The sequence below is a fragment of the Phyllobates terribilis genome, unplaced genomic scaffold (assembly GCF_046119375.1).
Source record: "Phyllobates terribilis strain yellow unplaced genomic scaffold, ASM4611937v1 Scaffold_3__8_contigs__length_932513732, whole genome shotgun sequence".
NCBI classification, from domain to species: Eukaryota; Metazoa; Chordata; class Amphibia; order Anura; family Dendrobatidae; genus Phyllobates; species Phyllobates terribilis.
In genome coordinates this window covers 183616469-183639068 of record NW_027362763.1, presented here as the reverse complement: position 1 = coordinate 183639068, position 22600 = coordinate 183616469, and the positions used below count along the sequence as shown (strand labels likewise).

At 40.5% G+C, this 22600-nt stretch overlaps 1 protein-coding gene across 3 annotated transcripts in view; it reads left to right on the top strand.

Moving 5' to 3' along the window:
• The first annotated feature begins 7410 nt into the window (after positions 1 to 7410).
• Positions 7411 to 22600, top strand: part of EPHB1 (EPH receptor B1) — a 435557-nt gene continuing 420367 nt past the window's right edge. For 2 of the 3 annotated variants that reach the window (XM_073674308.1, XM_073674307.1), the window contains exon 1: positions 8132 to 8265. In XM_073674308.1, the coding sequence (XP_073530409.1) occupies positions 8154 to 8265 (112 nt within the window). In that variant the 5' untranslated portion in view covers positions 8132 to 8153. Of the gene's footprint in view, positions 7950 to 8131; positions 8266 to 22600 lie in introns of those variants that run through there. The other variant, XM_073674309.1, reaches the window with a different exon arrangement.

The following is a 22600-nucleotide window of genomic DNA, read 5'->3' as shown; positions in this document are numbered from 1 at the left end:
GGGGCACAACGTTTTTTGATCATTTTTTATTCAGGTTTTTTAGATGCAGAATGAACAAAAAACAGCAATTCAATTATTGTTTTTATTTTTTGCAACATTCACAGTGCAGTAAATGTTATAAGACCAATTTATTCTTCGGGTCAGTATGATTACAGCGATAGCAGATTTATATTGTTCTTTTTATGCTTTGCTACTTTTATCACTGAAGACAATATTTTACAAAACTTGATTTTTTTTTGCATCGTTATATTCTGAGTAGTGGTGAGTTAATTTGTTCGGCATTTTAAATTCGGTTTCGTGTTCGGGGTTCCGGCTTGTTCGCGCCAAAAAATCGGTTTCGCCCATGAACATCCCTGATTTGCCACGCTGTCATGCAGATATCATAATACTTCTTCCCTCTGTACCAGTCTATCATTGTTAGTTTGTTACTGTAAGTGATATCTGTATCTTGTATATGTTACCCCCTTCTCATGTACAGCACCATGGAATCCATGGAATAAATAATATTAATAATAATAATAATACTTGCACATTGTCTTAATATTTTATTGTGTTTGATAATCACTTCTATCTTTAGTTATGCATGAATCATTTAGGCATTAGCTATGCTTACACCTCTTAGTGGTGGGGGTGGGGTACAGATTAGGCTGACTGGCTTGCACGTGAGACCTAGTCCTGTAGTGATCATCTGAGGATATAATACTGATTGTATTGAAACTTCAGAATACAGCCCAATAAGTGACATATCCCTGGAATCAGGCTCTTGTGCTCCATAATATGATATACTCAGATTAAATAGCAATATCCTGCTGAAAGATTTCCTTAAGTAGACATATAAATATTCCATATAGAAGAAAGGAGTAAAGCTGGAATCATGTAATAGTGCTCATGGGATGACTCGGAGTATTTAACTTTTATTAAACCTTTTCCCTAGGTTCATTCTGGGTTCCAAACCCAGGAGCTGCTGTATGAGAGGCAGAAATGCTAACAATGAGCAAGAGAAGATTTTCTTTGCCAGACATAATGTGCTGGTGTATACAGATGGGTCTCAATATGCTTGGTAGTAAACAAAGTGAAAAAGTAAATTTTACACTTTATTTCTGCAACATTTCGAAAAAAAAAAAAAATTACAGAGAGAAAACAATTACAACAGACACATTTTTGTAATTCATTTTTATTAAATAAACATTACAAAATGGTAACATTTGGTTTTCCTTGTAATTGTAACAATCCGTACACTACACTGAACACATTTTGCTTTGGAGGAAATAAATATTGTGGAATTGTTTTTATTTTGCATTAACACATAATAAAAGTTAACATAAATGAAACACTTAGTTCTGTGTGTGGCAAAATAATCGCGCCTAAAAAAAAAGTACAGCTCGTCCTTAGAAGAAAAAAACTGAACTTATATAAAGATGTTTAAGCAAAAATTAAAAAAAAAAAAAAAAGAAGTTATGACTGCTATGTATAGGAAAGTGAGAAAGCAATTGCAAAATAATGCATCTGGCCGTCTAAACACATGGGACTTCAAACCTGGTCTGCCTAATCTGCTGCTAAACCTCAAGAATTTAATCTAAATGGAAACCTACACTTCTACATTACTGAAACTGCCCAAATATAGGACTGCTCCAAACAGGCCAATAAATATACACGTGAAGTCCCATGGATCCCTTTAAGACATTGTTCCTCTTTATACATTGGTCACCCCTTTCCAAGTTGTCATCTTACTTACCCCACTTTCACCCTCCAAGGCATGCTGGCTCACATCTACCTTAATAACGATTCTGTTATGTATCGGCCCCAGAAGTCCAATACAAGACACATTCGGCGTTGGGATCATCAATTTTCGGTGTTTGAGAAGATTTCCTCCGTTTTCTATATCTTTATCACAAGTTATTGCTGAATCACAGTTCAGGGGCTTTGATGCTGGGCTGGAAAAAAACAATGTGCGCAGGATGAATTTGGAAGCGAGAAGGTTTATTTTAAGCTATAGACAGTATAGACGAAAAATGCTGTTCTCCGAAGATGGTCGGAAATAAAAAGAACACATGCTTCTTAGAAGAAAATATAACCCGAGGAAGTGTGAAGCTGGTTATGGTGTCTTTAAGGCTGGGGTCACACAAGCGTATAAAAAATTGGTCTGATTTTCATCCAGAAAAGTTGGATGATTTTTTTCTCAATCCGTTTTTTTTACTCTGTAACTATTAATCTTTTACAGGACCATTTACAGTTTCCTATGCTACAAAATTGTAATGTGTCCGTAAAAATCGGATGCCAAACGGTGACATCTGATTTTTTTCACACACAGATAATGTCAGTATATATATACAGCAAAAGAGTATAAAGCCTAACTTTTAATAGATATAGTTAAAATCCAATCCACAATAAATCATTAATATTTAATAAAGTGCTCGTAGTGCCAGTGCTCATAAAAAATGTCACAATCTCAGCCAATTCGCCTATGATGACCTGAAGGCGATGTCCTCAGCAAGGAGACAGATGGTCAAGGACAGGGAATAAAGTGTACATCTGATCACCCCGGGCGTGCCATGTTTGTATCCCACCCTTACAAGGGCAGTACCCAAGTGTTACCTATAAATTGTACCCCGAACAAAAAGCCACAAAGCCCTCCCAATGCATTTCTGCCTCAATATTGAGGCCTCCTCAGGGGAGTGTACTTATCATTACAAGTTCAGCATATACAGTGGTGGCCAAAAGTATTGGCACCCCTGCAATTCTGTCAGATAATACTCAGTTTCTTCCTGAAAATGATTGCAATCACAAATTCTTTGGTATTATTCTCTTCATTTCATTTGCTTGCAAGGAAAAAACACAAAAGAGAATGAAGCAAAAATCAAATCATTGAACATTTACCACAAAACTTCAAAAATGGGCCAGACAAAAGTATTGGCACCCTCAGCCTAATACTTGGTTGCACAACCTTTAGCCAAAATAACTGCGAACAACCGCTTCCGGTAATGAGTTTCTTACAATGCTCTGCTGGAATTGTAGCCCATTCTTCTTTGGTAAACTGCTCCAGGTCCCTGATATTTGAAGGGTGCCTTCTCCAAACTGCCATTTTGAGATCTCTCCACAGGTGTTCTATGGGATTCAGGTCTGGACTCATTGCTGGCCTCCTTAGAAGTCTCCAGTGCTTTCTCTCAAACCATTTTATAGTGCTTTTGGAAGTGTGTTTTGGGTCATTGTCCTGCTGGAAGACCCATGACCTCTGAGGGAGACCCAGCTTTCTCACACTGGGCCCTACATTATGCTGCAAAATTTGTTGGTAGTCTTCAGACTTCATAATGCCATGCACACGGTCAAGAAGTCCAGTGCCAGAGGCAGCAAAGCAACCCCAAAACATCAGGGAACCTCTGCCATGTTTGACTGTAGGGACCGTGTTCTTTTCTTTGAATGCCTCTTTTTTTTTCCTGTACATTCTATGTTGATGCTTTTTCCCAAAAAGCTCTACTTTTGTCTCATCTGACCAGAGAACATTCTTCCAAAACGTTTCAGGCTTTCTCAGGTAAGTTTTGGCAAACTCCAGCCTGGCTTTTTTATGTCTCGGGGTAAGAAGTGGGGTCTTCCTGGGTATCCTACCATACAGTCCCTTTTCATTCAGACGCCGACGGATAGTATGGGTTGACATTGTTGTCCCCTCGGACTGCAGGGCAGCTTGAACTTGTTTGGATGTTAGTCGAGGTTCTTTATCCACCATCCGCACAATCTTGCGTTGAAATCTCTCGTCAATTTTTCTTTTCCGTCCACATCTAGGGAGGTTAGCCACAGTGCCATGGGCTTTAAACTTCTTGATGACACTGCGCACGGAAGACACAGGAACATTCAGGTCTTTGGAGATGGACTTGTAGCCTTGAGATTGCTCATGCTTCCTCACAATTTGGTTTCTCAAGTCCTCAGACAGTTCTTTGGTCTTCTTTCTTTTCTCCATGCTCAATGTGGTACGCACAAGGACACAGGACAGAGGTTGAGTCAACTTTAATCCATGTTAACTGGCTGCAAGTGTGATTTAGTTATTGCCAACACCTGTTAGGTGCCACAGGTAAGTTACAGGTGCTATTAATTAAACGAATTAGAGAAGCATCACATGATTTTTCAAACAGTGCCAATACTTTTGTCCACCCCCTTTTTTAGGTTTGGTGTGGAATTATATCCAATTTGGCTTTAGGACAATTCTTTTTGTGTTTTTTCATTGAAGACAAATTAAATGAAGATAATAATACCAAAGAATTTGTGATTGCAATCATTTTCAGGAAGAAACTGAGTATTATCTGACAGAATTGCAGGGGTGCCAAAACTTTTGGCCACCACTGTAGGGGGAATAAATAGAAAAGATAAGATGGACGGTGCTGCAGTGGCAGAAGACACCTTCAAGTGGATGTGCTGTGCGGTCTGATAAGTCAGATTCTGGCAGTGAATAAAATCGGTAATCAGCGCTGTTCCATTGAATAACATTGGTCCAAATACTATCTGATAAAAAATCGGATAGCATTTGTCCGATTTTTGCGGTGGTGTGATCTAACTCTAAATCTGTAAAGTTTCCATAGCTCAATGACTTCAAAAAAGTGGCACGATCTTGTGACCATTTCATATAGTCAGATAGTCTGCCCAACTGTGCTCCACTGATCTCTGGTGACCCAAGTACTGACCAGTGACTACCAATATACAAGGTATGTTACAGCTCCATTGCATTATGGGAAAATTAGCAAAGCCAAGCAACCTGACATTAGCCTGCTCTCTGATATTTTGGCAGTATGGGCAACGGTACCGGGCAAGTTTTCATCTTTTTTTTCTGTGAATCACAAATCAAATCTCAAATCTTGAATTTGTGTAGAACCATTCATTTCAGAAAATTCGACTCAAACTCGAGCCTCCGCAAATCAATCCACACATTTCTATTGTTTGATACTTTTTTGCAAACAGGTCAGAACTGGAGCAGACATGTCAACACAATAGCCCTGACTGATTAAAGCAATTGTGGCAGAATTTTTTCGAGTAAAAATGTCTTGAAAAAGTCACAAAATTTTTGCACAATTCTGGGTTGAGCAAAAGATTTTTGCGACTTTTAGCATTTTCATGCAAGTTTCACCAAGCTGTCCCAAAATGGGTGGTTGCTGGGGTTAAATGGGGGGCGTGATGCCACTGCTCATCTAATTTATGATGAGCTGTGGTGCAACTAAAAGGGGTTGTCCTATCTTACGCTACAAGTCTGCAGTCATTCTGTGTGACTGCAGACTTGTGAATCCTCACATTGTGCGCACTGCGCACTGTGAAGATTCTCAGGTGCCGGCGGTGGGAGCAGCAGGTTTTTGACCACAGGTATGTGATTTGCATACATGTAGTCATGTTCAGGCTAGATGGGCACAAGTTTGCTCAATGCAAGTGTATTGACCGAGGTCGGACACAGTATTCGGAATGTAATGTGCAAATCACATAATTGTGGTCACGTGCCTGCCATTCCCGGCACTGGACAATCCTTACAATGTGCAGTGCACGCAATGTGAGGATTCACAAGTCTGCAGTCACATAGAATGACTGCAGACTTAGAGCTTAAGACGGGACAACCCCTTTAAGTTGCACCACAGCTTATCATTAGACGAGCAGGGTCTTCTCTGCCGATAGTATACTATCTGGTCTTCCTCTTCACCTTGTTCCTTCTATTCTTCCTACCATGATGTCCTTCTCCAGTTATAGCTCTCTTCATATGATGTGTCCAAAGTAGGTAAGTCGTAGCTTAGTGATTCTTGCTTCAAGTGACATGTGGCTTGATTTGTTCCAAGATTGATTTATTTGTTCTTCTTGCCATCCATGGTATTGATAACATTCTTCTCCAGCACCACATTTCAAAGGTGTCAATTTTTCTTCTGTCTTGTTTCTTTATCATCGAGGTTTCGCATCCATATGTTACCATAGAAAAGACCAAACTATGTACGAGCCGTGTCTTTGTCACCGGTGAAATGTTCTTCGATTTGAAGACCTTGTCCATTGACTTCATTGTAGGTTTGTATACCAAATTGTAACCCTCCCATGAGGGTAGAAAGCGTTCAACAACAAACACGAGTATAACTAGTCCTACAAAGATTCTTCCATAACAGAACAGCCTGTCTACAAGTGATACCCCCAGAGTGCTAACCTTAATTTCACTTGCACGTTTACTTGGCTGTCTCTCATAAAACTGGTCAAGTAACAATAGTTTATTTTACTGCTATCTAGCTTGCTGTAGAGCTGTCAGTGACCCATGTGTGGTCCTTGTCGCTCTGTTCTAGGCAGGGGACACCCAATATGACCACTGCCTGCTGCCTTCTTCTACCCACTCATCCACCAAAAACTTCATTCCATCATAGCCCTGATGGAGCCATTCTCTTGAATGAAGAGGACGGAGTCACTGTGGACAATGGCTGGCCTCTGTCCTGGCATTATTCGTCTTCTCGTACATGGCAAACCAAGTAGTTGACTCCTTTGGGGCTATGTCAGGTTAACATCGGAATACAGTTTTTCGGAGATTCCAACAGAAAACCCGACATATTGCTTGACGGACATCATTGCATTAATGTAATGGGTCCATCGTGATTGACCTTTTTTTGCCCAGACTGGGATGCAATGATGACTCTCAGTCCACTCGCAGTCCTATCCTAAATGCAGGTGGATGTTTTTAATGCTAATAGGAGGAAATTCAGATCACCCTTGGTGGAAACTCCCAGTGAGGGAGGTTTGACAGATAGAAGCACGGGATCACGTCTCTACCAGACGTCAGGTAATATATGCAGGAAGGAAAGGATCCAGCTTCAAGTCATGAAAAAAAAAATCTTTATTTAGTCATTAAAATGTTGCGGCATCACTGTGGTACACCTAAGCATCAGTGTGGTTGGGGATGAGGGGTGTTGGGGCAATGAAAAGAAAACCAGACCCGTTTCGAACCCCTGGTGCGTTCTTAGACTCAAAAATGCGTCCGGATTTCTTTTCATTTCCCCAAAACCCCTTATCCCTAACCACACCTAATGACTAAATCAAGATTTTCTATTTTTATGAATTGAAGCTGTATCCTTTCCATCCTGCATGTTTTTAGTGCTGACATGAAAAAATTGCTTTCCCTTCACAAAAAATTCCAGACATACATGACATACTTTCCCTATTTTTCCTGGTAATTTCAGCACTTTGCCTAAACTTTTAGTTGCAGTAACCCGTGTCGGCCACTAGATGGCACCATGTGGTCATTAGAAGTCAGGGTATTTCTTTCTACAGGTCAATGTAAGTAATTTTCTTTCAACAATAGCAGGGAAAGGAGGGGCTCCTATTGATTGGAGACGGGGGGTGCGTGCTCCTTGTGCTCTTTGATTGGCTGGGAGGTGTGAGGGGTGTGTAGAATTCAAGACAGGATGAAAAAGGAGGGGGATTTGGAAGAGGGGAGTTGTGTGAGTGGGGGGTGATCACTCCCCCCCCTCTCAGTCTCAGTGCCTGTGCTCCTTCAGTGAACACTTTACTACTGCTTGCAATGTGAACCTGGGCTAGCCTGATTACAATCCCCCACACCCCACACAACATGCACACACACATGCACTCACATCCATGCACACATCCACTGCCTGGTGCACCCTGATGATGATGATGATACACTGGCTGTCATGTATGCACACACATCTCTCCATCCAGTGCAGCAAAATGCATCTCCAACCTGGGACCTAAATGATGCTCATCAGCCAGAAAACTGGACAATTCTATGCCAAATACGGATTTAATATTGCTGTGAGGGGGGCACCCTGAAGATTTTGTTGGGGGCTGCTGCGTCCTATTCTTCTACTATGTTTCTTTAGTTGTAAACATTTATGTTGAATATTTGTGGTATAAAGTAACATCTTCTTCACATCCCACCATGGAACTAAACTGGATGCTGCTCTTGTCTCTGGTTTGGCAAGTTCAAGCTGTGGAAGGTAAGCCTGGCGGATTTTGTTTTAGGGGGGCCAGGACCAAAAAAATGCACAGAAGGGGTTAACCAGTGTCATATTTTTTTTTTTTGGGGGGGGGGGGTGTCTGTGTTTGTGATTTTTTTGTATCATGGAGTCATAATATTTTGTTAGGAGGCAGCTGACGCAGGTGTAGAGCGCAAGCTCTTCAGCCCAGAGAGGCTCAGCACCATGCGAAGTGTTGACACAAATACAAAGTTATGTTGTCTGGTCCTGGCTTGCAGGCGGCGGAGGTGTTTACATGCATCTCAATGGGAAGCACCTGTTATATGGAAGCAACAAGGTACTTAAGTTTTGTTGTGGAGGAGACAATGCAGATTACTAATCAGTGTGTGTGCGCTAATTACAGGATTATTATTAGTTTCCTGATCGATGCTCGGGTGGAACAGATGGAGGCTACAACACAACCGGCTGCTTTCCTTTAATAAAACTAAATGTTCTGTTTCACAGCTGCATATAACGGGATATAATCAGGAGATGGGGGGCCACTCTCCGAGGTGGTCGGCTACTCTGCTTCCATTATCCGGCTGCTGACGCCGCGTTTCAAAGCCAATTCATTTATTTATTAGATAGGGGGGGGGGGAGGGTGCAAAAAAAAAATGAGGTGCAAATTGTGCCATTTATGTCTGCATGCAGGAAGATGGATGGCCCCTTCTGTTACTGCTAAATCAATGTGTTCTTTCTGGCCGGTGCGGACCGTATTGACTGATAGATTTTGTTGTGTGTCCTACAGATGGTTATAGATTCTCACTTTCCATCCAAGGCGCCTCTCTCGGTACAAAGCTGGTACCCCCCCCCCCTCGCCCGTCCTCCCACCCAAGCATAGGTCCGCTTTCTCGCTATACACATTGCCTTGCCAGGAGAACGGAGCTGCATTGCGGTGCTGATTTTGTTTAAAAGGGTGATGGTGGGATGGCAGGAGACTCCGGGAGGTGGAGGAGGGTCCTGGCGGATACTTGCTCTGTGTCTAGTATGACCAGGGTGTACCGGCTGCCTCCCCAGATTGTACCGGCTGGTTCTACATGTCTAACTAAGATGTTTTCGTCTCTTTTTTGCCTTTAAAATCGGTCCTCTTAAAGTTAACCCTTTCACCGTAGTATCCCCATCCTTCCTCCACTCTCCTATTTCTATTCTGTCCGTCACTCCGTCTAGCAGTCTACCACTTGCTCACATATAGTCCTTAGCACTTTCTACCGTACGTGTTACCATCCCTCCTCTTTTCATACATTTTTAAACATCTATTTTTTTTTTTTTTATTATATTCACCTCATTTGACCCGGTATCTGCTTTCTTCAGATCTCTTTGCCCATCTTTTGCAAGCTGTTGGCACCTGCTATTTCTACAAGGTCCTGGAGTTTTTCTGTCTTCCTCCCTTGTTCTACAATGGGTCTTGGACATGGATATTTTTTATGAGAGGAGCAGTTATAGCCTTGCACCGTGTAGTAGTACCATTAGCAGAGCCTGGAGCTAGGCATTGCTTTTCGAGACACAATAAACATGCAAGAATAATGAATGTGAGCAGATCTGCACCATTCTGGGATTTAATTCAAGCTGTGAATTCTTTTCCATTCGGTACTAGTTTTCATATATAGAGATTTTTATATACGGTATATATGACATGCCTTCCAGGGATTTTACTTATATTATGAAAAACAGTGCCGGCTCCATGCATGCCCCTGGGTAATACAGCTCTGAACCGTGCTTTACTTAACAGCTGGAGTGTGCTGGCAGGTTATTAATTATGCCCGACCCATAAACATTTCAAGGCAAAATCTATGGGGATGGACCTTATCTGACAACTGGGGTAATGCAACTACATTACAATCATCATTGCATCAGAAAATAACTATATTACTACAGACAATGGGCACATCTAATTGATAGCGAAAACTGCTCATAAATAAAAATTGCTATAGGACATTCAGGATGTTCGAGTAGACTAATATGAAGTCGGGATAATGGGATTCCATTGAGTACACCAGTATTCCATTAACCTGATTTTCAGCCCATATAACACAAATGGCAAATTGATTCTCAGATTATTTGTTGAATGGCAAACATGTCTGTCTAATTGAGTCACTAATGGAAAGAATTGAGGTGAAATTCTAATTTGGCCATTGTCTATTGCTAAATGGGTCGTAAAGGGTAAGAGACCCATTACACATTATTGGGACATAGCAGAAGATGGATAGGTGAGGTCTGTGAGCATGGAATAATCGGGGCTGTGTTTTGGTAGAAGGAAGAGAATTACATTCCTGGATGGTGCACGTACCCTTAAAGGATTTGCAGTCGTAAAATGAGACAGCTTGACCCATGTACCAAGAGTCCCGATCCATTCCTCTCTATTTTCTGGAACACCTTCCAATATTTTACTTTTTTGTTGCTAAGGTGGCCTAGTTAAACACAAAACCAGCCCCTATACCTGACTGATCAGGCCAGTCATAGCCATTGTACAGGTAACATGCTACATTGTCTGTGTTCGTCAACATTTGGTCTGACAATATTGACCACTGTGCTGCAGGTAGAACGTCACATCGTCTGTGTTGGTCAACATTTGATCTGACAGTATTGGCCACTGCACAGGTAGCACGCCACATTGTCTATGTGTTGGTCAAGACAGTATTGGCCACTGAGCAGGTAGCACGCCGCATCGTCTATGTGTTGGTCAACATTTGGTCTGACAGTATTGGCCACTCAGCAAGTAGCACGCCGCTTCATCTATGTGTTGGTCAACATTTGGTCTGACAGTGTTGGCCACTGAGCAGGTAGCACCCCGCATCGTCTATGTGTTGGTCACCATTTGGTCTGATGGTATTGGCCACTGAGCAGGTAGCACGTGCATCGTCTGTGTGTTGGTCACCATTTGGTCTGACAGTATTGGCCACTGAGCAGGTAGCACGATGCATCGTGTACATGTTGGTCAATATTTGGGCTGACAGTATTAATGCTTCACTTCGTATTAATACACAAATAATATATTCCATATGCCAAATTAATCTTCGAAGGTTATTCCCAGGCTGGACTGTAAATTTTACCTAGGTTATAAATGTGTTATCAGAATTGTCCTGAAAGTCCCAAAGGCAGCTGATCAGATATTGACCATGTCCATCTGATTGTAAGATCCAGCAATGTCGTCTCTGCCTGCGCCTTCTCCGCTTTCTGTTCCTTCATCCAAATCCGAACAGCTGCGCAGGCACAGAACTGTCTCCGCACACAGGAGCGAGGCGCGCACAACGGAAGAGCTGAATCTCCCAGCAGAATGCACGGACAGATTGCACAGAGCGGGGAGGCTCAGAGACACAGAGTGAGAGGGAGCGGAGAGTGGATGTGATAAATGATGGAGCTATCTATCTCGCTGCTGAAATACTCTCTGGGCTTCCAAACCGTTCAATGCCAGCTGAGTGGAAGGGTTGGGCAGGGGCAGGCGGCTTGCAGCCAGGCCTGAGGCATTAACATTACGATTCCTATGTTTATACAGAGAGATCAATAAAGTACAGAAACATTAGGCACCCCCTCATCTATGTTTGTTACATAGTTAATGCAGTTGTTAGTAAGTTTAGGTGTCGCAGATTTGTCTTTTAATACTTTGGGGCTATTACATTATTTTTACTCCGTGGATTTAAAGAGTTTGTATAGATGAACGATATGTATAATAATAAAAAAAACTTCCCAGTATATTTCACAGAAACCTTTCTTTCCCACTATTGCCCCTTGTTTACTTGCATGATGATGTCATTGTCTCAGGAAGCAATCACATGATGTCCACAATGACATCATCGATTTTATTAGCAGAAGCTGATCTTTGCTAGGTACATCTCATTTCTCATACTGGCCGCATAGCCACAGTCCGGAGCCTTAATTGAATGTCTAGGGAGAGTTTCTCCTTCTGACCAAATTCGCCTTTTTTCTTTAAATGACCAGTTATGGGTCAAAATAGTGACTGAAATCATCGGTCTCAAACATTTGGATGCTGATTCATGCCAATTTATACGTAAAGGACATCCCGGGATGTGTATAAGGCTAGAATTGTCCCTATTTGGGTAAAATTTTGCCAAAAGTTGGGAAATAGATATGTGTATGACACTCGATTTTCTATTGATCTCGCCGTAGAGCCTCAGTTGTCCCTCTGACATATGCTATCCGACCCTGTGCCATCTGTGGGAGATGGCAGGATCGATTTGCCAGAGCTGAGACTCACAACAAATGTGTGGGCTGTGTATTTTGGAAAATCAATAGGAGGAGAACATTTCATTTTCGATTCTGTGTAACTTAAAATTATATTTATTAATCAGAAATTATATATATATAATCATATATTCCACTGAATATCTCACTGTTAGCATGGGAGCAGTCAATTTATTAAGGCCAAATTGTGTTGTGTAGATGAGTGGGTCAGTGGATCTCCAAAATGACAAGATGGTCATGGGCGCCCAAAACTCATAGCCTGTCTGGTCCGATCCCACGGGAGAGCTACTGTAACCCAAATTGAAAAAAGTTGATTTTCTCATTGATAAAAGGTGCCAGCTCACTCCGAGAGCCACAGCTTACAATGCAGACCGGTCACAGTGTCCACCCTGAACCCCGGTCCACTTCCAAAAGCTCCTACATTGGGGACATCAGTATCATAACTGTACTACTGTGCAATGGAAGGACGAGGCGGTCTTTAATTACAATATACTTTGTGGAGTCAGATACCATGCCAAGTTTTAAAGAGTCCATCCGGTTTTGGTGGCACAAGGTGGACCTACACGATATTAGGCAGCTGGTTCTGGTATTGTGGCTGATTGGTGTATATATATACATACATATATATACATTTATACTTAATCCCTGATATTTATATAAACCTTCATATTTCTAGGTTATAACACATAGTGATCTTTACCATATGGAAAGAGAAGTGAACGTTGACCCTTCCAGCCACGCTGTGTATGATCATGGCGCTGTTGTCGGTATCCTCGTTCTCTGTAGTTGAAAAGCAATTAAATCACCGTTAGTTGTTTGACATGAAGTATATACATTTTCTTTAAGTGATTGCATGCAGAATTTCCTTTTTTTTCTCAGGTAAGCTAAGATAGGTTACTATTATAAAATGAAATAGCTTGGACAGCTATATAATATGTTTCCTGCCAGCCTATATTAATTAATGGGGATTATCGATCTGTATTTTCTCATTTAAAGGGAGTCTATCGGTACAGGGCACACAAGTCATGGCACCTTCCCATCTACTTGTCTTTCTTCTGTCTCTGCTCTACTTTGACTCCCATAAAACCATTGATGTCGATCGAGGAAGAGGAGGCAGAGATAGATGGAAACTAGTAGGTGGGAGGGTGCACTGAGCTGTTTGGCCATGACTAGTGTACACCGATTAAAAGAGCTTGGTTTGAACAGTCATTTTGTGCCGCCAGACTCCTTTTTAATAGTAATATGAATGATGGTTTGAAGTCTCGCACACGGTGGTTTAAAATCCAATAATCTTTATTGTCAGTCCATTAAAAAATAGAAGGTACAGAAGAGTGTTTCTGATGCGTTTCGAGTTGATCCGATTAGGAGTCAGATGGACTTGAGATGCGTCAGAAAACTCTTCTGTACCTTCTATATTTTCATGAATTTACAATAAAGATTATTGGATTTTAAACCACCGTGTGCTAGACTTTAATAATCTTTATTTTTATATATAGCGCTAACATATTCCGCAGCGCTTTACATACATTATCGTTGCTGTCCCCATCGGGGCTCACAATCTAAATTCCCTATCAGTATGTCTTTGGAGTGTGGGAGGAAACCGGAGAACCCGGAGGAAACCCACGCAAACACAGGGAGAACATACAAACTCCTTGCAGATGTGGTCCTTGGTGGGATTTGAACCCAGGACCACAGCGCTGCAAGGCTGCAGTGCTAACCACTGAGCCACCGTGCCGCCCATGACTTTAAACCATTATTGGACTTTATCAAGTATGTCTGGAGTAGAGATGAGCAAACCCGAAGTTTTATAGTTCGGAGGGAGACAGAGAAAGATTTTACAGCTGCAAAGTTCAGGTCCTTATTGATTTCAATGGGGTTTGAGTTCAGGTTCAACTTCGGGAACAGTTTTGGCAACTGAACCGAACTTTGAACTAAAGTTCGGTCGGGTACCAGAACCCAAACTTCCATTGGCCTGCTCATCCCTAGTCTGGAGCTTCGTCCGTACTCCAGCACTTATCACCTGTAGGCTGGCTCATCATATGCACATCAAGCAGGGGTGAGCTGTATCTACGATATTATTCATCCACAAGTAATATGAATCCTCTTGTTTGGTCAATGTGTTCCCACTTTTCAATATTCAATGTCCTATATATGACAATGACTATAAGCTAACGACAAGCACCAGATGCCAGCTGCCATTTTTTTAAATATATCATGGCGGTATCATTTTATTTACGCAGAATTTTAAATGATGAAAAATGCTGTCTAAACCTGAAAAGTCTGGAGAAATATATATATATTTTTTTACCCAGGGCCCCATTTACTATAAAACCTGCCCTGTCCAAGAAGCTGAAATATGTGGAGCTTTTTGACAAGGCCTTCTCACCTTATGGTGGGTCAAAAGTAATTTTCTTTCTGTAACAAATCGGCAGCTCCACGGGGTCAAAATCCATTTTAGTTTCTGAACCCTGGAAAGCCATTATTTTATACAAGGCCTCCAGTGTCAAGGACGTGTCAAATAAATCCCCACATAAAAGCTAAATGGTTCCCTGCGGATGTGACATGTGGGGTTGCGGGGTGACATTAGGGCTGAGTGTAGTCACACCTGAATTTTCAGGTTTTGGATATATAAATGTAGCACATTCAGTCCTAGATAAATCTGTTGTAGAAAATAATGGTGGGAAGTAGTGAAATATCTAGGGCAGTAAATGAAAAAACGAATAGATCGCTTTAAGAATGAACTGAGGTAGATCAACTTATCAAGTCCAAGTGTTTTACTGAGGTGCCGAGACAGATTTTTCTATGAAATTAGATAAGAATGAGTTAGTCCCCATTGCCATGTGCCCTGGCCGTGCGACTAACGCGGATCTTTATTGATTTGGACATCTGGACTTTATATTACTTCCCTTACCATCTGCTGAGTGCAAAATTATCATGCTAAGAAAAAAAAGGGTTTATCGTGTCCAAGCAACTCAACAATTATTCTTTACATTATTTCTAGATGGATTCAGCACTTGCACTGAGGGACTGGTGGCTTCATAGTCTTGATCTATCTATCTATCTATCTATCTATCTATCTATCTATCTATCTATCTATCTATCTATCTATTATCTAGCTATATCAATCTATCTATTATCTATCATCTATCTATTATATATTTATATCAATCTATCTATCTATCTATTATCTATCATCTATCTATTATCTATCTATTATCTATCTATATAAATCTATCTATTATCTATCATCTATCTATTATCTATCTATATCAATCTATCTATTATCTATCATCTATCTATTATCTATCTATATCAATCTATCTATCCATTATCTATCTATATCAGTCTATCTATCTATTATCTATCTATATCAATCTATCTATTATCTATCTATCATCTATCTATATCAATCTATCTATCTATCCATTATCTATGTATATCAAGCCATCTATCTATTATCTATCTATATCAATCTATCTATTATCTATCTATCATCTATCTATCTATCTATTATCTATCTATATCAATCTATCTATTATCTATCTATCATCTATCTATTATCTATCTATCATCTATCTATTATCTATCTAACTATCCATCCATATCTATCTATCTATTATCTATCTATCTATTATCTATCTATATCAATCTATCTATTATCTATCATCTATCTATCTATTATCTATCTATATCAATCTATCTATCTATTATCTATCTATATCAATCTATCTATCTATTATCTATCTATATCAGTCTATCTATTATCTATCTATATCAATCTATCTATCTATTATCTATCTATATCAATCTATCTATTATCTATCTATCATCTATCTATTATCTATCTATCATCTATCTATCTATCATCTATCTATCTATCTATATCAATCTATCTATTATCTATCTATCTATATCAATCTATCTATTATCTATCTATCATCTATCTATTATCTATCTATCATCTATCTATCTATTATCTATCTATCTATATCTATCTATTATCTATCTATCTATTATCTATCTATCTATCTTCTATCTATATCAATTCTACCTTTCTATCTATCTCTCTATCTATCTATCTATCTATCTATCTATCTATCTATCTATCTATCTATCTATTATCTATCTATCTATATCAATCTACCTATCCATACCTATCTATCCTTCTATCCATCTACAGGTGCATCTCACTAAATTAGAATATCATCAAAAAGTTAATTTATTTCAATTCTTTAATACAAAAAGTGAAGCTAATATATTATGTAGAGTCATTACATACAGAGTGATCTATTTCAAGTGTTTATTTCTGTTAATGTTGATGATTATGGCTTACAAGCAATGAAAACACAAAAGTCATTATCTCAGTAAATTAGAATATTGATGATATTCTAATTTAGTGAGATGCACCTGTATCTATCCATATCTTTCTTTCTATCTATCTATCTATCTATCTATCTATCTATCTATCTATCTATCTATCTATCTATCTATCTATTTATCGAATCCAAGAGAAAAAAACAGCACTACATCTTCAAGAAAAAAAGTGTTTTTTCACCCATAGTGTTACAGCAATTTTTCTCAAAATACAATATTGAGCCTTCATCAAGCACAGTGAATAGGAACGTGAATGAAGCTGAGAGTATGAGGTTAAGGGCTGGTGCAGATGGGCATAGAGTCCCTCATCCGAGAGAATCAGACCGATTATGCAAATGACACTCTGATCAGAGTGTCAGCATAATGAATCTGAGCACACTATGAGAAGATGGAGAACAAAATTTCTCCATCTTCTCCATTGTGTCAGTGAGTGGAAATCGGACTGCAGTCAGATGTCATTGAAGTGCAGTCCGATGTTTTCCATGCATTCACCGACTTGCATGGACGAGTGCGATCCGAATATCGGATAAAACCTGGCCATAAAGTGATTTTTTTTTCCTCTGACAGACTCTGAGTAAAAAATCAAACATCTGTAAGACCCCATAGACTAACATTGGTCCGGGTGCGATCCAATATTTTGCACGAACTCTACAGCTACAAAGCTTCAGCTCTTTTGGGAAACAGTGCCGCTCTTATGGAGAGTTTGTATCTGGTATTGCAGTGAAATAACATTTGTTATTACCATTAGCTCCACCCATCATGACCTCCTAGTTTAGCTCTTTAGGCTGTGTTCACATGTTATGACTGCAGCTGTAAGTTGGGAACACAGCCTAAAGCTCTTTCTCATGTAGCAGTGCTTGGAGTTCTGCTATTGCTCAGTTTGGAGCATATTCTTTGTGGGCTTTTCTAGCTCGGCAGCTCAGCCTCAGTTTATTATCTTTTGGTATAAAGGTTTTATGTATCAATGAAGCATTCTTCAACACAGCATACAAACATAGCACGGTACATCACTATTGTTGCCCGCCTACGCAATCTGTGTAGCATTGGCTGCACAATTATTCTGCTTCCGAACAATTGTACCAAAGTTCTTGGAGTAGTAATCATTCATTTTAACTTCACTACAGCTTTGCTGTGTTACAGATGACATATATTGCTGACCCATTCATAAGAGTTGGTGAAGCTAGGTTGCAAATCAGACCAAAGTAGGACATGTCTATTTTGCTTCCTTTTTGTGGACCTTCGAACTGCAAAATAAATAATAAAAGACCCTTCGACTATAATAAGTCCATTTAAAAACAGATAACTCATGGATGACAAATAGAGCCATGTGAATGAAGACAAAGGCTGGCCATGTAGGACATTAGATGGCTGCCGGCTGAAGCGTGCTGTGGCCAATCGTTCAACCAACAGCCATCTCATCTGACACTTGCATACACAGGAGCGCTCACTCAACTGAGCGATCCTGTGCCCTCTATGAGAGAGCCACCGGCTGGCGGTTTATCTCAGGGAGAACAATCAATGTGATCGGCAATCCTAAATTGGATATGTGTGATGGACATTTCTCCCAACTATCAGTCGGCTAGCCCCCATACACATTAGACCATCAGCAGGTTCAGCCGACTTTAGTCTAATGTGTATGGGGGCCCTTAAGCCCCCTATACATGTTCAGCCAACAGCTATCTCTCTCAAGTCTTCCATACACAGCTTGGCTTGGCCCAGCATTCTTGTGTTTTCTACAAGAGTTCTCCTGCCAGACTCCTTTGGCAGCGGCAGGAAAGTAAAAGGATCGGCCATTGTTAAACCGATGTGCCAGATCCTTTTCTTCACGGACATCATCTGTCACGAAGCCTCTATATATCATTAGACTTTTGCCCAATTCCTCCAGCATCGTTTGGGGCCATTAGAAGGCTTCACATTTTCTGAGGGACTGTTCTAAGTGTCTTTTAAGATTTGCTCAACCTTCTTCTATTGCTCTATAACTTTTAGTTCCCTTCTGAATATTTCTTCTCCACCCTAGACTCCTCATCCCCCCTCTCTATCCTTCATTCTCCTACTCCTCGGGGTTTCTTTCAGGAAATGCACAGGCTGCTCCTGAAGCATATGTTAAGACTCCGACGGCAACCTTGCGTAGAGCGGTGGGTGTGTGAGAAGCATACACCTTTTAAGGCTGATATAAAGATGCCTATTTATAAAATGAAATGTACTTAGGAACCCTACAACCTCTCCCACAAAGCGGAATTATGTGCCAGGTCACAAAATAATCCCTTTATTTCTTTTTTTGTTTCTAAATTGCATTGACATTGTTATTATTTCCAACCGGCTCCGTAAGCAAAAATATCAAATGGAAGTATAGGATTTGTTTATGAGATTAAACCGAAGCCAAGAGCATTTTCCGTGGGCTTGGTTAACACGGCCTTTTGTTACAGTTTCATGTAGGTGGGTCCCATACGACGACGAATTAGTATATGTTCTCTATTTATGAAACTGATGAACATTGGGAACAGGACGTTGCTTCTTTGCCGAGCGTAAAAGCGGGATAAGGATTAAATAATGAATAAGACTAAGTGCACACTGCATATACAGTTAAATAAATGGCAGACAGTAGACCAACGGGAAGCCGAGTAGACTCTTTTTGGCCTCCTCCTGGTGAATAGAGGGCTTATGGAAACATTACATTATACGCAGCTTTTCCCAGGGTGTGCATTCGGCTAAGTGCAGAGACACAATGTGCACTTAGCCTTCGCTTGTTTCGCCACTTGTTCTGATGCACAAACGACACGTGAAGTTCCCTGTGGTCCTGCTACGTGTCTGTGTAAGACTCCATATGTGCACTGTATGACTTATGAAGGATTTCCTGCTTCTGGAGCACTCATCTATACCAATAGTTCAGGAGAGAAAATGATGCATGTCTGGACTGACTTCTGTGGAGGTAAACTGGCATCCATAAGGCGTTCATTGGAGCATGGCATAATTCTTTTTCATTAGGCGGCACATGGATTGTGCACACAGCTCCGAACACAGGTGGCATCACACGGATGTGCGAAAACTTCCATAACGCTGGCTTATGGAGCCATGTAATATCTAGTGTTCCTCCTGTATAGTATGAAAAACTCGGCACTGGAGGATAAGCAAATTTAGAAGACATAAAGGTTTATTTATGCAATCCAAAACTGTGCAACGTGATATCATTTTTAACGTTTCGGTCTTACATCCAGATCTTCATCGAGTCCTCGAGTGCAGAGTTTTTCATACTTTAAGGCCTCGCTCACACGAGCGTATAACTCAGACGAGTGCAATCTGATAAAAAAGAGATTACACTCGGACCACTGTTACTCAATGAGGCCGTGTAGATCTGCGTATTTTTCTCAGCTGTGTTCGCAATGCTGCGATTTGACTCCGAAATCGGATGGGCGTGAGAAAAAAATCAGATGCCATACAGACCATTAGTTTGGCATCTGATTTTACAGATACATTACAATTCTGTAGCATAGGAAACTGTAAATGGTCCTGTAAAAGATTAATAGCTGCTGAGTAAAAAACAGATTATATGCGGATGACAAGTGAAAAAAAATTCGTCCCACTTTTCTGGGTGAAAATTGGACCAATTTTTTTAGATGCCCGTGTGACTCCGGCCTTACATTCAGGATTGGAACCCCCTTCGTGCACCACCCTCACATGGGATGACGTATACCGCTTGCTGCTTTTAAAGAAAGACAAATCACAGAAAATGCACATAAAAGTGAAAAAAATATTCCCCTTCTCATGTTTCCTAATAAAATTAGAGCTATATAAAGAAATTTTCCCCATTCTCCTCCTCTCTATCCTGTGCCTTTATGAAAGCCCCCTGCTGTCCCCTGTCCCTGGTAGGACAAAATATTCACAAGCCCCGCCCCTTCACTAATACTCCGCCCCATTGACCTCTAACCTGTTGTAAGGGGAACTGATCAGCAGATTGATCTGTGTTCTCAGCAGGATTTCCACAAGACCATTTGTTTTAGGAGCATGCAGAAAGTGCTGCACACTTACAGTGAGTGAGGACTATATTTCTTGTTTCCTATTTATTTTTGCTCTAAGGGTATGTGCACACGTTAAGTATTTGCAGCACATTTTTCTGCCTCGAAAAACAAAGTGTTGGTAGGAAAAATGCTTTGTAAAATAAGCACATTTTTTACATGTTTTTGATCAATTGCTACGTGCTTTTATGATGCATTTGTTTCCATTAATTTGAATGAATAAAAATGACTGCAAAAACGCTGAAAGAATTGACATGATGCGGATTTGAAAATCGCTGTGTTGGTATAAATCAGCAAGGAAAAAGAAAGCATCAGAAATCTCATTCACTTTACTGGTACCGTAAGTGCTTCATTTTTTTCATGGCATAAATGCAAGAAAAATGCAGCATATGAACAAGCCCTTAAAGTTCGTTTACGGTCATGTGCACACATTCAGTATATGGTCAGTATTTTACATCACTGATTTGTAAGCCAAAATCAGGAGCGAAACAATCGGAGGAAAAGTATAATAGAAACACGTCACCACATCTGTATTTATCACCCACTCCTGGTTTTGGCTTATAAATACTGAGGTAAAATACTGACCAAATACTGAACGTGTGAATGTGGCCTAATAAAGAATGAATCAGTCACAGACCGGGTTGAACATACTTCATGTACATTGTATTTTGTCATAGTGTCTGATGAGGAACACCTCATCATTATGGGGTTACATCAGGTGAAATGGTCCTTGTGTGTAGGATTTTAGTTCACGTATTCCTCCTATTTGCAAAACAAAGTTGTTGTTTTTATTCCCCCCTCAATAGTCTTTATACCAATCCCACTGATATGCACCTGTCTCATATTAGGTATAGATCCACGGGGAGACATATCACGTTCTCATCCTTTAAAATGGAAATATATGGAAATATGACATATTCTGACTCATGTACCTTCAGTACATTACAACAGGAGCAAAACTCCTAAGAAGACAGGTAGAAGCCAGAATCCAGTTGTAGCACCATCATTTCCAATACATTTTAGTGTTGGAGAATCAAAGTAAAGTTTCAAGACATGGTTGACCGAAGCATTGGTGGTTGTCGAGGCTGTGGAGATGGAAGCCTAACTTTCTGTCAAATTAGCTCTCGTATAGTTAGTGATGAGAAGTAAATGTTTGTTTTCCAACCCAGTACATTTCAATCAGATTCGCTTTCACCCAGTGGTGAATTTAGGCTTACGGCCCTGGTGGTGGTCGCACCTCTGGAAGGGTTAATCCCGATGCTCTTTCAGCATTGGCAGATGGGGGGAGGGCAGATGTCTACTGTCTCCTGCCGGGGCACATGCACAGTGGTTGTCAGGCACTGTGCGCCAGTCCCATTCATTAGACTCTTCCCAGCAGGTATCAATATACAGAACACGACCTGCCAAGCTCTCCCCCTGATGTCCTAGGGAGCGGAGCAGGACACACAATAGATTTTTCAGAATTTAAAAAATATATATATTTTACAGTTTTCTTTTTTTCTTTTCAGAAACAGCACATCATTTATCCATCTACTGTGTCTGTTATTGTAGCTCATCCCAATTCATTTCAATTGGGGCGTGCTGCAGTACCAGACACAGCCAATAGGCAAGCGTGGCGCTATTTCTTCTTTGACCTTTTTTTTTTCTAACATAGTATCGTGCAGTGAGTGTGATGTGGGGCGAGAGCCTTATCATTGCTCAACTGCTTGATAAAGATGTCAATGATTTTATATCGACTGGTAATTTTGCTTTAGCGCATATTGTTCATTCATAGTTTTGCACATTTACAATTATTTGTGTCGTCCTTGATTTTAATGATCTTAATGTGTATAATAGCACAGAATGGACAGACGTGAACGATGATTTGAATGACATGTGAATAAATGTTTGACTTAAAGGGGTTGTCCATAAGTATTTTTTGTTACTGGACCCACCATGATGGTCAAAATTACTACTGATTCTGCCGAAACGACCTGCTCGTCTCCTGACTTCTTGGCTTCTTCTTCCAACTTATACGGCACGTGACTGCTGCAGCCAATCAGTGAC